Source organism: Melopsittacus undulatus, chromosome 4 (genome assembly GCF_012275295.1).
Source record: "Melopsittacus undulatus isolate bMelUnd1 chromosome 4, bMelUnd1.mat.Z, whole genome shotgun sequence".
Lineage (NCBI taxonomy): Eukaryota > Metazoa > Chordata > Aves > Psittaciformes > Psittaculidae > Melopsittacus > Melopsittacus undulatus.
In genome coordinates this window covers 3,530,224-3,547,399 of record NC_047530.1, presented here as the reverse complement: position 1 = coordinate 3,547,399, position 17,176 = coordinate 3,530,224, and the positions used below count along the sequence as shown (strand labels likewise).

Genomic DNA, 17,176 nt, shown 5'->3' with positions numbered 1-17,176 from the left:
GGTATGCCCTAGGCAGACTGCAGGAGACTGGAATGCACAATCCAGACTGGTACTTGCAACTACCCAGATGGAAGATGTGCATGTGCCCATCCATGCCAGGGAAGGAGCAGAGAGATGCTTGTATTTTCAACTATTCCTGAAAGCAAACCAAGCCAGATAACTCCAAAGTAACTATTTCTCCAGTATCTTTAAAAGCCAGTTACTGTCACAACCAACAGATACATCCTTTGGGACTGCCAGTTGCAACTGGGGAGAACAAGACATCCTCCTGATTCAGCTGCCCTTACACTGCAAAATAGAGAAAAATCTTCTAAGACATTTTCTGTGTCAGTGAAGTGGACATCTGGCAATGAGACAAAAGAGGAAAAACAGAAATAACATCTCCAAACACCAGTTCAAAGTACAGAGGGAATGACAGAAAATGCTCAAGCTGTTTCAACTGCCTTGGACACCATGAGAACTCTCTCCAGTATCTTAAAGAGATCTGATTTCAATACTCAGAAACTATTTACTCTGAAGATCATAGAATCCCAGACTGGTTTGGGTTGGAAAAGACCTTAAAGCTCATCCAGTCCCAACCACTGCCACAGGCAAGGACACCTTCCATTAGAGCAGCTTGCTCCAAGCCCGTGTCCAACCTCGCCTTGAACACTGCCAGGGATAGGGCAGCTACAGCTTCCCTGGGCACCCTGTGCCAGGGCCTCACCACCCTCACAGTAAAAGGTTTCTTCCCTCTATCTAACCTGAACTTCCCCTTTTTAACCTTTACTGCAAAAGATCCAGCTTATCCTGAAATCCAAGGGAAAGACTGTCAACTCAGGCACAGCCCAGGAGACTGAGATATAAATGGAATAACAGCCACAGCGTGAAATATTGTGAACAGTGTGAACTACAGTGTGAAACATTACACATTACAAAGCAGTATGCTTGAAACCTTATCCCTTTATCAAGCCTTATCTATAATTTGACAACAAATGGTCTTCTATGAGGATACTATTCCCTTTTCAAGACACCTCATATTATCAGATCCATTTTCATGAACATTCTGACATTAATACCTTGTTACAAAGATCAGATTATGCAGATGATATTAAAACACATTTCTTCAGAGAAGACTCGATTCTTAAATTGCCAAACCATTGTATGCTGAATAGAATACATAACAAATTTATTTGGATAAATAAACTAGTTTGAAAGAAAACTGTTATGTTTAGCTGTTAGAAATCATGTAAATATAAATTTAGCATAATACAAAGAGGAGTTCCAAGCTAAGGGAGTCAATGAAGTGTAAGAAATCTGTTAAAATGGAGCAGATCAGCAATTACTGAAAATATTATTTGAACCAATCTAAAAGAAAAATCCTATCCTTCATAGAATTATAGAACAGTTTGGGTTGGAAAGGACCTTAAGATCATCTAGTTCCAACCCCCTGCCATGGGCAGGGGCATCTCACACTAAGCCATGGCACCCAAGGCTCTGTCCAAACTGGCCTTGAACAGCGCCAGGGATGAAGCATTTACAGCTTCCCCAGGCAACCCATTCCAGTGCCTTAGCAGCCTCACAGTAGAGAACTTCTTCCTTAAACAGGGGAAGTTTAGATTGGATATAAGGATGAATCTGTTACCCCTTGTCTTGTCACTACAGTCCCTAACGAAGTGTCCCTCACCAGCATCCTTATAAGCCCCCTTCAGATACTGTAAGGCTGCTATGAGGTCTCCACGCAGCCTTCTCTTCTCCAGGCTGAACAGCCCCAACTTTCTCAGCCTGTCTTCATACAGGAGGTGCTCCAGTCCCTGATCATCCACGTGGCCTCCTCTGGATTTGTTCCAACAGTTCCATGTCCTTTTTATGTTGAGGACACCAGAACTGCACACAATGCTCAAGGTGAGGTCACATAAGAGCAGAGTAGAGGGGCAGGATCTCCTCCTTCGACCTGCTGGTCATGCTCCTTGAAATAACTAAGATACAAATAAGCTCACAAATACTCAGATTTATGCTAATACAGGGTCTTTTTTCATACAAATACTTGTTTTATATGATTGGCAATGTAACCAAGTTGCTTCTGCATTTGGAAGGCTGTCCCTATTTAAATCCAGTTATTCCATGATACCACGGAAGTGGTTTCTTTTTCCAAATAGGAGTTATACTGAACCTAATTATTTTCAGTAACACAATAATTAAGATCCACACTGGCACATAAAAATCCACATATTCAGTAGTTACAAATCCACCCCTATGCCTTTAGTCTTAACTTCGCAAGCTATTCATAGCCTATAAGCCTATATATAAAGGAAATTATTGGGTATAAGAAAAGGTTTGTGATGAAGTGCTCAGCATAAGGAATTACATTACATTGAGAGTTTCTTTTTGATTTATTCTGGGGGTTTTATTTAGTCTGCCTCTGTAGTTACTGTGAGAAACAAAGGAACTTTCTTCAGGAAGCATTCCTGACTATTCTCATCAATCTCTATATTGCCTGTTGTGTTTGATTCTGCATTCTTTTTTAAACTCTAGCATTTATTTCATGTTCTTTCATATCTTTTCCCTGTGTTCTTACCATTGTGAATGGGGGAAATAGAAAGCCACAGGGTTCTGCACACATCTGTTTCTCCATTTGTCTTACCTCTATTTTTGACCTGGCTTCACTGCACTATGTGAAAACCGCCTGACACAATCTTAGAGAGCTCTTGAGGCTCATGTTGAAAAAATGATGTACAGAAAATACATGAACTTTTCAGGAATACCAGAATTCTCTGTGTGACACTTCAAATAATTTTTCTTCTATAGTAGTCCTGCTTGGGCTGCCTCATCTCTCAGAGCTGCACCAAAGGCTCCCTGCCTTCCCTTAGTAGGTGTGGACCCCCTAATACCCTAATATTGAGTTGCCATCCAAACCCTCCTGTATACAGAGACCTCTATAGACCATATAGAATCATTGAACGGTTTGAGTTGGAAGGAACCTTAAAGCTCAGCCAGTTCCAACCCCCTGCCACGGGAAGAGACACTTTCCACTAGAGCAGGTTGCTCCAAGCCCTGTCCAACCTGGCCTATGTATCATGTGCAATGATCATAATACGTCCCAAAGGGCATACCCTCTTAAAAAAGCACAATTATCATAGAATCCTAGAATGGTTTGAGTTGTAAAGGACCTTAAAGATTATCTAGTTCCAGCCCTCATTATAGAAAGTTTAGGGAGAGAGATTTTACGCGACCTGGGAGAAACTAGCAGAAAGGTGCTTAAGGCAATGCTGATGGAACAGCAGCAGAAATAAAACCTGCAAAGTCCAAGGTCGTTTCCTATATTCAATTGAGATTTGGATTCAAGTTTTACCTCTCCTCAGAGTCTTTCCTATCAGTTCAGATCAGCTCCTTTTCGCTAAGGAGGAAGTAGCTTTGGAAGAGAAACCTGGGCATGGACACAGTACCAGCGTTGGGAAGATCCATCTATGCTCTGTGTCCTGTTGCTACAGCCAGACATACTGGTGTTAGAAACAAGATACGTCTGTTTAATTAAGGGGCCATCAAACCTAGAGCAAGTAAACCAAATGGATTCAAAGCCAGCAGAACACAAAACTAAGATGCTCAAAATTCAGGGTAAGCCTAAGAACTAACAGGCAATGACCATACACCATGCAATGTGTGCTGTCCTGCATGCAGTTTGTTATATGCCCAGAATACCCCAAAGTTCAAAAGCCAATAATAATTAACTTCTGAAAATAAACTTTGAATTAAAACTCGTTACTGCAGAATTCTGTACTAATACATACACAGAAAAAAAAATTGCTTGTGATCAAAGGGAAAAAGAAAACTACTGTAAGTTTTTTAAGCTCTGTCCTACATTTTGGCATGTAATTACATTAACAGCTCACAATCCCCCAGTTTTCCCAGTTTATTTGCTACCACCTAGCAAGACTGAGGATACAATATTCTATTCTTTGAAACCTTTGGAGAAAAACAGACAAATAATAGCAACAAATCTATTTCATACCAATCAGTATTCCTTTGCTTGTAACCCAATTTATGTGTAATTAATAAGGGGTTTTTTCTCCTATAGACGTATAATTAAATTAAAGAATTTAAATTAAATAATAAGAATAAAAATAAAAGAGACATTTGAAAGAAACTGTAAAAGGGAATACAGGATTACAACAATCTATCAAACCGTGTGCATTTAAAACTTGGGCAATGAAGAACTCAGTGTCTTTGCCACCCCAATTACACCACTATAATCCTTTTTCCATGTTAAAATGCCCACAAGCCTGTGAAACAGGTTCATGTTATCTACATTCACATGAGAAACGCATAGGCTATAATATGTGTTTGCATCCTTTGGCTTCTATTAAGTAACAGGCGACAAAAACAAGAGCAAGCATCGCATGCTGCTGACAGGTTTGTAGATTTTTAAGTCCTCATTTCCTGCCTTTTCTTGTTTCTGCTTTTATCTTTCTAAATATGACCTCCCCTAACTTGACAGGTTTGATTTATGAAAATTGAAATTACTCAACAGTTCCCCAAGCCCAAATAAATAAGAAATAGAATAGTCATGGGGTTGGCGAGCATTTAACACAAACACTTGCAGCTGAAAAACCAAGATTGCTGACCTCAATCACTCTGATCTAATTAAAGAAAACGGGTTAGAAAAGCAATTTTACCACAAAGCAACTAATATCCTTATGTTGTGAAAGACCTGTTCTGCTTATTCTACAATAAAATCATGGTTTTAAGATTTCTACAGGCGCAATTCCAATAAAAATAATCACTTTTATTCATACTTGAGAAATGTTTTATTTCAATGCAATTGCCCAGTGTGGAATATGTATATTATAAAGGATAAGCCTACCATATTAGCAGATTTTCAATTAAAAAAGGAAAGAAATCCATGTGAAAGCACAGACAAACCATCACATACACACATATCTCTGCATAATTATAGAGGAATACAGGAACTCTGACTCGAAGCCTAGCAACCGTATCCAAGTATTAGTTAGGCTGCTGATCAACTACCAAAAACTCGCTCACCAGCTCAACGTGTTTCATTTCTCTATGGCAAAAATGCAAACAAAATAAAACTAAAGAATCCTATTGCCTCAAGCTTTCGAGCTGCTGAAGAACAAGATGTACAATATCGAAACAAACCTTGTTCACTTGAAGAAGAACAACCCATGTCACTTAATCCATCTGAATATTCATCTCATCACAAAGAAGCAAGGCAAAAGGGAGAGTGAAAAATAGGTTATCCAAGTCAAAGGATTATCATCTTGCAACGTACTTAATATCTGCATATCTGTATCTAAGGAAGGCTTCAATATTCCTACAGATATGATTGGGGTTTGTACCTCCATCCTACAGAAGCCATAGTAAATTCCGTAGAGCAAATGCTTCCTAAATCTGCTGTGCTCATTTACCCACAGACAGCTGCAGGCTGGATGAAAACAATCAGGGATTAACTTTTCTGTTCATCACATCTTTTAATCCATCACTTTCTCTTATTTTGCAATGAATAAATGCAGAAAGTTAAATACATTAGAAATGTGCTATAGCTAGTTAAAAAAAAACTGTTTAAAAAGGGACATTAGTATTATTTTTTAACAATGTGTAACTGCTGTACTGCACATCAGGAGTATACGTAATGCCTTCCTCTAAGCAGGAAGAAGGATGGAACAACAGGCACTGTGCTGCAATACACTTCTGGGTTCCAAAGACTTTCAAAATAAAGGATAATTATACTTTGATGTTGTTATTATTCCTAATTTGGGGGCATGATGTATTGAAATAATCTAAGAAGCTCTATTAAGCATCTCAGACTGCTTGTAAAACAAGTTGCTAAGTACTTATGGTAATAGATTTCCTTGCTGAAGGAAAAAAAAATCTATTCCAAATAGAATTAATTTCTAAATAATATGGCAATTTTTATTCACCTTTCAAATATCTGTCAAGAAAACAAAAGGGATTCCCTGATGTTTCGAACCTCATAAAAGAAATACATACAATGAAATCTGGATCTTGGCTTTAATCCTTGACTGATATCCTTTTTTCCTCTCCTCTGAATCTTTATCTTGTATGTTTGATTTGGCCCTACAGGACTGCACCATCCCCTGCCTGAAATAAGACTCATGTAAACTTTTGCTGCTACTGACAGCAACTTGACTTTGGTTGTACTAAGCCACAGGAAACACCAGCAAGGCTCTCATTTCTTAGTTTGCTACTGAAAATTATAGCATCAAGTAAAACAAATAGTTATCAGTGCTAAACACTTCTCATGCCACGGTTTCGACACATCAGTCACCCAGACACCTAATGTATTAGCTGAGATGGAAACATTAATTGTCAATTGATGGTGGGAAGAGGAGCAAGGTAAGGAAGAAGCACTCACTGATAAAAGAAGGGAGAATATGTATGAGAGAATCCACATAGTTCTGAACTTGCAGAGGGTATAGTCACATTTTTTAATAGGATGGAACAACTAACAGGGTTTTTTTTGCTGGTATTGCGGCTAAATGGAAGAGTGTTCCACAAAACTCTGGTTTGATGGGAGACACAAGGGCTTACCACCAAAAAGGGATATAACTGCTTAGTGCAACCTTGCCTGAATGTTGACACACTGTAGGTCAGCCATGAGAACAGTCAGAGGAATTGGGACTCCAGGTCTCCCCCTTCCACAGATCACTCTTTATTTCATCATAAGCTTCCTCTGTGCAATTATCCATGAGATAGGGAGCTGCAGCCATTCAGAATGAGGATGTGAAAGAAATTAGGCTTTCTCCAGTCTGAAGAAACTATGTGGAGCTAGGATCACTGCAGTACAACACTCCAACCAAAGTGCTGCTGCTGAGCTGCTCCAAGTACATCTAACCCCTCTGACCTTTCCTAATGGTTCTGAAACCCTAAATTACCTTCTCTCTCTTGAAACACACTCAGCATAGCCAAGAGAGTGGCCTCTGTAGCACAATTTTACTTGGCTGAGAAATTTACTGGCAAAATCTCCTCTTTCTTGAAGACTAGGTAGGGGCTCCTTCGATTAATCAGGTTGCCAATGGTGCCTACTTCTTCTGGTTTGAATCCAAACTTTAATCCATTTTGCCTTTAAAAGACTCCATCTCTCTGGAGATGAAACAAATAGTAAACATGGTTGCTCACACTGACCCTACGCACATGCTTTTATCTGGCAAGATCTGAGTGAAATAACCAGACACTACACACCTCAGAAGAGCATCTGTCTCACAGTCAGATGTCACACTATTCCATGGGTCATTATCTTTGTGTGAAGTCCTACAATTCTTTCAAAGAAGCTTATTTTACATACACCTCGTTTTTCAGCATTTCAACATATTTGTTTAATGTAAGTGCTCTATAATTAAATAAAAAGGAAGAACAATCTCTGTGGGACAAAGGTTTAGTGGCTGTAAATTAGAATTTTCTACTGCTACAGGATACTCTAGTCAAGTTTCACCTGAGCTGCCTCTCCATCATCTTCAACAGGGATAGTCTTAGCACTACAGGATGGCAAAGATACAGAACAAGGTGGTAAATAAACATAAGAAAAGCTAAATAAGACTCCCTTTACGACATGCAATTCAGCCTCTTAACTGAACAAAACCAGACTTCACAGACAGCTTAAAAAGAGAATCTAATCTAAATGCCAACTGGCAGGCAAAGGTGAGATAGATAATAAGTGATAGAGAATCATAAAAAAGACATTACAGAATAGTTGGGATTGGAATGCACCTTTAAAGCTCATCCAGTTCCAATCCCTTGCCAAGGGCAAGGACACCTTCCACTGGAGCAGCTTGCTCCAAGCCCCGTCCAATGTGGCCTTGAACACTGCCAGGGATGGGGCAGAAACAGCTTCTCTGGGCACCCTGTGCCAGCGATTCAGCACCCTCACAGCAAATTTTTCCTTTATATCTAACCTGAACTTCCCTTGTTTAAGTTAGAACCCATCACCCCTTGTCCTTTCACTACAGTCTCTGGTAAAGAGTCCCTCTCCAGTATCCTTGTAGCCCTGCTCTGAGGCTGCTCTGAAGTCTCCACGCAGCCTTCTCCAGGCTTAACAGCCTCAATTTTCTCAGCCTGTCTTCATAAAAGAGGCGCTCCATACCCAGCACTTAAGCATATGTACTTATAGAAGTGGAGCTCTTTGGAGCAGTACATTGAGATGTAGTGCTGTTGATGCTGGCACACTGCAGACTCAATCCCTTCCATCCACAGGTACAATACCCTCCTCCTGTGGGAAAGTTGAGCTCTGCCACCACACAAAGCAGCTCCTTCACCACGGCGCACGGCACAGGATCATGAATCATAAGCATTGCATTACTGCTGGTAGAGCCTTATCACTGCAGTTTTGGCAACATTACTTGAAACAGCTTTGTGACTACTAACAAACTGGAAGACACCCACACAATACCTTCTGCATTCAAAGTACAAGTGACTTCCTACTGCAATAGTTTGGGACAACAAAATTATCTAAGAATAATGTTAATTAGCACGTGTCAAACCAGATGGACACGGGTAGTGTAGTTCCTCACTATATGAGATCAGAGATTTCAAGCAAATATTTTTCCTTTTTCAGATACTTTGATTTGAGAAATGCAAGAACTTGTTTCTGCCACCAGATAAAACCTGGTTTTGTAACTAACTGAATTAGGTCCAGCCTCCAACACTGCCACCAATTAAAATCTTCCCATACTTAGGATGAAGTACCCAGGAAAGTAGGTAAATTCTTGTGGAAAAAAGTATTATTGCCATTTATATTACTTAGCTGCATATTAGGATTGTATTTAAGTCTCTATAGTTAAAGATCCTGTGCATGATGACCACTAAAAGCTAAAAGATTAGGTCAGAGATCTTCCATGAGGGATGTGAAGGTTTTTTTCCAGTGGATCAAGAGCAAAGTGGAGTTTTTCCCAATACATCACCAACCCCTTCTTCCAATGGATGCTGCTGTGAATAAGCATCAGTCTCATTGAGAAGTTTACTATTAAATGACTGAATAGCCCATCACCTACCAGCTTACACCACCATAGAAAAGAGACCCACCCAAAGCTGCATGTTTTCCAAAGCATTTCCCACACTTTTAACTTAATGACTATTGAGTCTAAAAGAATTACAGAATACAAAGTAACCATAATTACTGAAAAAGCCTAAAATACCAAAACCAAGGTTTAATGAACCGTTTCAACACCAAAATTCACTATATACCCAAAAAGACACTTTCTGAGAGATGAAAGATGAAATGTTTCTCAAGAGACTTCAGAGTGTGATCTGTCCTTCATATATTCATGGAGATACTTCTCAAGCTCTTTACTATTCCTTCCCACTCCGTTGCCTCAAGGCTCTAAGAAGGTGCATTACGCAAATGATATATGTTGGAGTACATCCAAAACTATATGAATATAGCAGATAACCAGACAAGTAAGATAAATAAAAGCCAACTTGTTGAAGTTTCAACGCTGACCTTATTCTGCACGTTCATCATCATCCCAGCTCTTGGGTTCTCTGCTCAGGATACTGGTCTTTGATTTATTCCCTTTTATCTTTTTAACTGGGAGACATTCCAGAGAAAGACATGCTGATGACTTCATTTTTGTTATTTTATTTAAAGTAATAAATATTAAGGGACAAAATCCCTGTTAAATTGAATTAGCTGGGAGAAAACAACATAACATAATGTATCTTCTTTCAGACACATTCAAATAGTTATGTGCAATCCACCAAAACCCACAAGTGAATCATGGAAGCCTTGCTATTTCTATCCTTCAGTGGAAAAGGGAAGGAATGAGGAAAACTTGCATAATTTTCCCATCGAAGATAGCTTCTAAGCATTTTTCTAGAAATCATCAAATCCTACAGAAAGTCTTTACAGTCAGCAATAAGTTCTGCCTAAAGCCTCAGCCACGTGGCTATCGCTTGTTGCCTGGACTGAGACTCATCCATCTACTTGGTAACTACATTCCAGCTTCTCCCACACACTGACATAACTGGGAACCTGCAATAGTCAGTCCAAAAAATGATGACAGTAACATCAGTGTTGCTTCCCGCAAGCCAGTCTAGAGGCTGCTGTTTGTAAGTGTACTGTAAGCGCTACTTTGACTTTACAGTTACTCATACTGTAAGTGTATGCATAATAAACACTAGGAAGTTGTTCCTTCACTAGGGTTTTGTTCTTTTATTGTACACAACTACTCTTAAAAGGACAAAATCTATTTAAAGACACATAAAATATAACACTGGCTACGTGCAGTACTTGTTGTGCACTGACTCTACACGCAAGCCAAAATATTGAGAACTAACATGGCAGAAATAAAAGGATCATTTGAATCTAAGCAACCATTTCTTTCCATTATAACATCTTCATGAAGTTATAAAACCATGAGCCATATGTAAATATAGATAACAAGATGCTCACCTATTCACTGATTCAACTGTAGTTAATTATTTACCTCAGACTGTTTATAAATACAGATGGATGAAGAATTTTTACATGAAAAGGAACTATCCCACTTTCTCAGGTAAAAACCTTTCACACTCACTATGAGCTTTCATGCAGAAGTTATTGCTTTTCTGCAAAACTGAAAGCCTCACAGTGCTATGAGAATTCATGTTACTGCACAGTTTTAAACTATATAGATCATATACTATCAGGAAGGGAAATGAAAAGGATGCCTTAGTCCAGAGCAATTCTTGCCCAGTCTTAAGTTTGATGGGAGCTGGCCTAGTTTTCCACAGAAATTAAATAGTATCAAGTCATAGATTTGCATCTCTGAGTTAAATCAGTGCAGATGACTACAGAGCCCCTCCCGTTTCAAAAGGAATGCCTTTTTTCTTCCAACTTCAAGATGTTTCTGTGGAACTTTAATTAATGTGGATTAAAGCATTTTAATTCATTGTAATTAAACTGTATTGGAAATAATTTTTATCAAACTGGTTTTTATTTTAATGGCAAAACTATCTATGTAAAAAGCCTTAAGATTTTCTGTCAAGGGCCCTTAAGGCCTGTCACTAGCCTTCATCCAGTGCCATACACTCAGTGAGAGGAAATGGGTTTATGGATATGGATAGACAGCTTCTGATAGAGATTTTCATTTCATAGAAGAGAATAATCTTTATCTTCTTCTTCTGACCAATTATTCACATTGAAAGCTGCTTTAAGCTGATGACAAAACAGCCTGCAGGAGCCAATTTGGCTCTTCCAGGTATGAGGATGTGTACTTAATCTGTTACAAACTGATTTATACTTACAAAGTATCTACCACTCTGTTCTTGATTTTCATTTCCAGAGCATATTTTGATAACATTTCAGCTTTTCCCCCCATCATGTTATATAGAGAAGTTACTTTTTAAATCTCCCTGGAATGATACTGTCATCAGCCCTGCAGTCACATCTCACACTGGACCATATTTAACATCTTTGCAAAAACCGGCTTTAAACATGTATAATTTACGTTCAGTGCCTGTAAATATTTTGCTTACCGATATCAGCTTCCCTGTGATTCTTGATATATTCAGCAAGCTCAAAGTTTCCCGCTATTATAGCCACCTAAAGGATTGGAAAACAGTTACAATTAATATATTGTTATAAACTTATTTAGTAGGAAAATGTGTGTTACATACCTGACAAACATCATACAAATACATTTTCACTTCACAAAGCAAAGTTAACTGTTTCTTACTTCTATTCTGTAATTACGACACACAATGCATTTCTGAAACAACGTTGAGACGATCTCTCAATCTCCCTGTAAGCAGCACTGCCAGTCCCCCACATACGGTGATTGAGGAGGCCTCAGGAGACTGCTGGAGGAGCTGCAGCTTTTCATGTTGTAGCACTCAAAACCAGCAGTGAACATTAAACACACCATCCCCAAACTGCGGGAACTCTGCAGATGTGTGGAGAATGCCACAGGAACAGCACACATCGAAGATGATATTTCCCTTTAATTGCTCCTGCCTCACTACTTACCTGAACAGTGAAAGCAGGAGCTACAATGCAATGTATGCAGGATAGCCAGGGAAGAAGTACCGAGAACTACAAGTATTCAGGCACTAAGCCACAGAAAAAGACTAAAAAAGAGAAACTGGGAAAGTTCATGCATATGTAAAGAATTTACAGTGTTTTAATAAATATAGTTCTAAAATAACACTTTTTCATTTATTTCCTGGTGGTTGAACACAGATGTGTAATACCTATTCTGAATTCTCCTCTCAATGCACTTAAAAAGAGAAACACCTCTGACGGATACAAGGAAAGTGATATAGTTGTGCCATCACCATCTCCTCCCTTCTTCTTCTATTTTTGCCCTGAATATTGAGCAATTGCCTTTTCTGGCTCAATTTTGCAGCTTTATATTCTGACAGATACTGTTCCCCTAATGGCACTGTGGCTTTTCTGAAGTAGGTAAAAGGGATAAACTGGGCTCACCTTTCTCAAAGAAGCTTCTGCATATACAGGGTGCAGGCCAAAAAAAGGATTCAAAAGTCTTATTTAAGGACTCTCCTGGATATAGGGCTAATGTTAGTCATGAGACATGAATGAAAACTCAGTCTGAGCTGATGACAAAGGAAGATTATGTGCAGGTTTGTACCACTCCACATACCTCAGGGATTGTAAATCATGCAAAGGAAGACTAAAGGGCTGAAATAGTCTTATGGAGGTGCATGAAGTACAGTTAATGTGAGTAGTATTTATTAACTTAACACGCATAAGATCTTCTTTGTGCACTCACCACAGGAAACTGGATGGACAATTTTATTTAACAGCAAGCAAAACAAACTTGTAAATCTTTGAAAATGAAGACTGTACACAAGCAACAAGCTAGGGACAGAAAACCCTGACTATTATATAATTATGCTCCAAATCCATTTTATTTTGCTTCTTAATGCTTTTCATGTTCTTTCTTCTCTTGGCAAATTCTTTTGTGTTTCATTAAAAGTTCCTATCCAGTGTAACAGCTAAATAAAGTAATTATGTTTTCTTTTCATTTTGAATTTATCTATGTCATGGGAGACATTCTGTTCCAGGTCTCTGTGGCACCTAGCAGTTGTACTCAATACACATACACTTGTGTTTTAAAATAAGCCTCAGTAGGCAGCCATGAACGTAGCATGTGCAGTATAATCACTTTAATCCTTAACCTGGATATAATATCACCATACTTACTAGTGAAAATCATGCTGTCATTTTCTCATTACATTAACAGTAAAGAAATGCATTGTTCTAAGGTACTTTTCAGTAGTGTTACGCCAAACGCTGATGGATTCTTGGGAGCAAAATGCATTATGATGTACCAATAACACTGGTTCAAAACTTAATCCCACTTCTGCTTTTAGACCATGGCTGAAAAACTAAGTTTTTCTTCTCAAATATGTCATAAGATTTCTGCAAGCACTAATATCTGCAAAGACCAGGGAGGTCAAGAGACAGGAGTAGATTGGTGCACTGCCACCTCACCTCCAACACGGACAATTATCCAACTGGGAATTACTATTCTAACCACTAGTAAGACAACCTTATTCCAGGCATGACTCCTGAAAGAAGCTTCTTCTCCGAATGGATAATGCATCAGGCTCTGGCCTCTAGCCCCCTCTGTACAGCCCTGGTGTCCTGACAAATGGTGCTATGAAAGTAATTTAGAGCTGTAGAAAAGTTCTCTAATTTCACATTCTGCAGCCTGGCTTGGTTCAGGTTCATAAAAGCAACACTTCACAGAATTACAGAGTAGTGTGAACTGGAAGGGACCTTAAAGCTCATTCAGTTCCAAACCCCTGCTATGGGCAGGGACAACTTCTCCTAGAGCAGGCTGCTCAATCTCCCCTCTGTCAGTTTAAAGCCATTCCGCTTTGTCCTGTCACTACATGCTCTTGGCAAAAGTCCCTCTCCAGCTTTTTTTGTGTGTAGATGAGGGGTTTTCTCTACAGTATAAGGAAGCAGTAATACCTCCCTTCAACATTACCCCTAATTAGCAAGGAGAACTCAAACAGGGAACTCATCGGTGACAAGCAGCTTGCTAGACAGCAGCTATGTTACTCAAATAAAAGAATCTTTGATATAGAGTAGATTTTAAGTATAAACATGCTGTTTAAGTAACAAACACATTCTATTACTTGAAAAAAAAACCATACTGCCGGATAACTAAGAGACAGCTTGACAGGGAATTGTTCCTGTACTTGTTTCTGATTCAAGCATTCGATTCAGCAGCTCAAGGTACCATTTCTCTCCATTTCCTTTACTTCAATTGGCTAAAAACAGCATGTAAAATTCTAACGGCAAAAAGGAAGGAAAAATATGCTAAGATCTAAAGAAGGCAAGGAAAAATTAAAAAGTACAAATATTTCTTGGCACAACGTCAAGGTACTTCACTTGAATTTGATGGGTAAAGAGTGTGGGAGAAAGCGAAGGCAGAGCAAAATCAGAAAGACACAAAATTATCCTCATTCAGTTTTTATAGTTGCAAAGCACAAAGCACAGAGACCACAGCCATTTCCCAGCAAAATGTGTCCTGAACTAGAGAGAAAAAGTGGCCAAATGAAACCGTAAGTGTGAACACATTAGGACAAGGGAATGGTCTTCACAAGATCCAGGGCTTGATCCAAATTCAGGTGGTGCAAGGTCTCCATCTCCCCTCAGTTAAGATGAAAACTAAAGCAGAACCAACTGAAGCTCTGTATTTGCACTAAAATTCTTTGTACTTTAGGAAAAAAAAAACATTCTAACATAGTAACTTTGCAGAAAATACTAGTTTGATTCTCTACACACTTCATAATTTATATGGTTTTAAATAGCCGTATTTTGCTTTTTAGGATGTTTTGTAGTCAAGTGCTACATTTCTGATTGAGAGGTTATGGCAGGAAAGAAGGTTTTGTTGGGGTTTTTTCCCCAATCACAACACATCTCTTCTTAGCAGTGAAAAGCAGCACAGCCAGCAAAACTACACTCCAAGGTTTTTTTCAGTTCCAGAAGGAACTGGATTCCAGTGATCCAAACGCATCCCATGCATGTCTGCAGACGTGAAATACTGCCGTGAAAGGCTGGAGGTAGCACTTTGCAACTCCCAGCTACTTACAGACTCTGTTATGCTGAGCCTTCAAAAACTGCAGCTTTTAAAACCTGCCTATCCAGCAGCCTTACTGTAATCCAGGTAGTTTTATTCCTGCAACAAATGGCCTTTCATTTAATCCTTTTGCCACAAAGACACTTATCATACATCAAAAATCTGCATGTCACCTTATTTTGTAAATCTGATAAATTCTGTTTATGGATCTCCTTAAAAAAATTATAACAATAAATCAGTCATCAACAGTTTCCACTAAAACCGGGGATTCTTTGTCCTATTTCTGTAGCATGTATTTAACTTTGCATCAGCTCCAGAATCAGACAGCACTTGCAGCGACACAGCACGGTGTCAATCAGAGTCCAGCTGAAAAGCAGGACTAAGTAGTTCCTGCACAGCACCTGCAGACTCAAAGCAGGATCTTCCTCTGCTGTGCTGCCATTTGGTTGGGATCTCTGCCATGTTTCTACTGCATAATCCAGAGAACAGAAACTCTCTTGGTTCCCTTTGTTTATAATCATCATTAGAGGTGGTTTTAGATGAACAAAAGTAACCAAAGAGAATCATTTATTAGCTCCCTCCCTTTCAAGTTTAACTGACCCCATTAAGGGTGTTAACATGGGCACCTAATTATTTTCTAATTAGATTTGATAACATACATGACTGGTCTGAATAAGTACATATGCTAGTAACAGGGAAGTGAGGAGAAAGTAAAGCTAAGCAGGAAGATGTATCTTACCAGAAGGTTACTCATACAACATAAAAAGGAAGTAGGGTAAACCCATGTAGATTGGTGGTATCACTTATTTCCATAATATGCTGCCTTCATAATGCCATCATAACAAAAAACTAATGGATTCACTGGCACAGGTCACATCTGTGAAACACTGAGGGCTGTCAACACAAAGCCACAGGGTTAACAACTCTGGGAAGGCAGTGGAGCAGAGCAGGCTGCCACTGTCAGGATACCTAACACAGAGTGTGACCAGAAACTGAGTGTTTATATGGATCTTTGCTCTGCCTCAGCAGAAGCAAAGCTTTTACACTCAGCCCATGGTTTCACTGACTCACAGAGAGATGCTCCTTTCAAACAATGCAACCAGTTACAGCGCTTTACTCTTTGCCACACAAGGCAATGCCAGATGCTCTGCCATCAACTGAGAAAGGAAGGGAAGGAGTTCAACTGACATTGGCTAGTTGCTATGGTTAGTAACTATGTGACAGCTCAGTGAAGTAGACACCTGAATGAATGAACCAGCTGTGACCCTGAGACAGGGGGGAGCCAGCAGCAGACGGGGCACACCATGACTTGGCCAGAACAGGGCACTGGATGAGGAATGAAACCCTCCTAACTGGTGAGCCACCTCAAGGAGGGGATTTATTTCTCCTGGCACATCATTACTCTCACCCTCTGGTCTTCTGATATTTACAGTCAGAAATGTTCCATCTGGATACAGGCAGTTTTTAAGCTGGCTTTCAGAAATCAATTCAGAAATTAAATATTTGACCCATCTGGTTAGTTCTGCTTTCCCGATTCTTGTTCCCCAAAGAAATTTAGTTTAAATAATGACAAATAAGAGTACTTTGTATAAACAGTGCAACCTGACAGATGTTCGGTTACAGTTGCACTCTTGTCTTTAGTGAGACAGAGTTTAACGTTTTCAGATCTGGAGCAGATATAAGTAGCAGCACCAAGTCACCAAGGTCTCTGTTCAGCCTCATAAATGCAGTTCTCATTATATCAATTACTTACATTCAAGTAGTTAGATTTTGTGGTTGTGATTAATGCAGTGCTTTGTTCCTTTCGGGAAATTGGAAATTATATATACACTTTACCTGTCACTAACCTTTCACAATTGATTTTTTCCGCTCTTGAAATGTAACACAGGTAGAAGTTCTATTAAATTAGAGCAAGATCTTTGTAGCCTGTTAGCAAATACAATTTTAGAGCTTTATAGGTTAGTTCCTGAAAGGCAAGCACCAAAACCAAATTACATTATTGCTCTTTGGAACAAACTGCTGTGAGAAACGGTATAGAAAAGGAGAGAAACTGAAGTTGTCCCCTCTTAAATCCAGCCAACGATCTTGGACAAACTTTCTACATGGGAGTGAGGAGAGTATTTAGTTCA

The 17,176-nt window shown here is 39.2% G+C and overlaps 1 protein-coding gene across 1 annotated transcript in view; it reads right to left on the bottom strand.

The window, feature by feature from the left end:
* Positions 1 to 17,176, bottom strand: part of SHANK2 (SH3 and multiple ankyrin repeat domains 2) — a 343,309-nt gene that overhangs the window by 260,403 nt on the left and 65,730 nt on the right. The window contains exon 10 of the mRNA XM_005154182.3: positions 11,470 to 11,536. Within this exon, the coding sequence (XP_005154239.2) occupies positions 11,470 to 11,536 (67 nt within the window). The remainder of the gene's footprint in view (positions 1 to 11,469; positions 11,537 to 17,176) is intronic.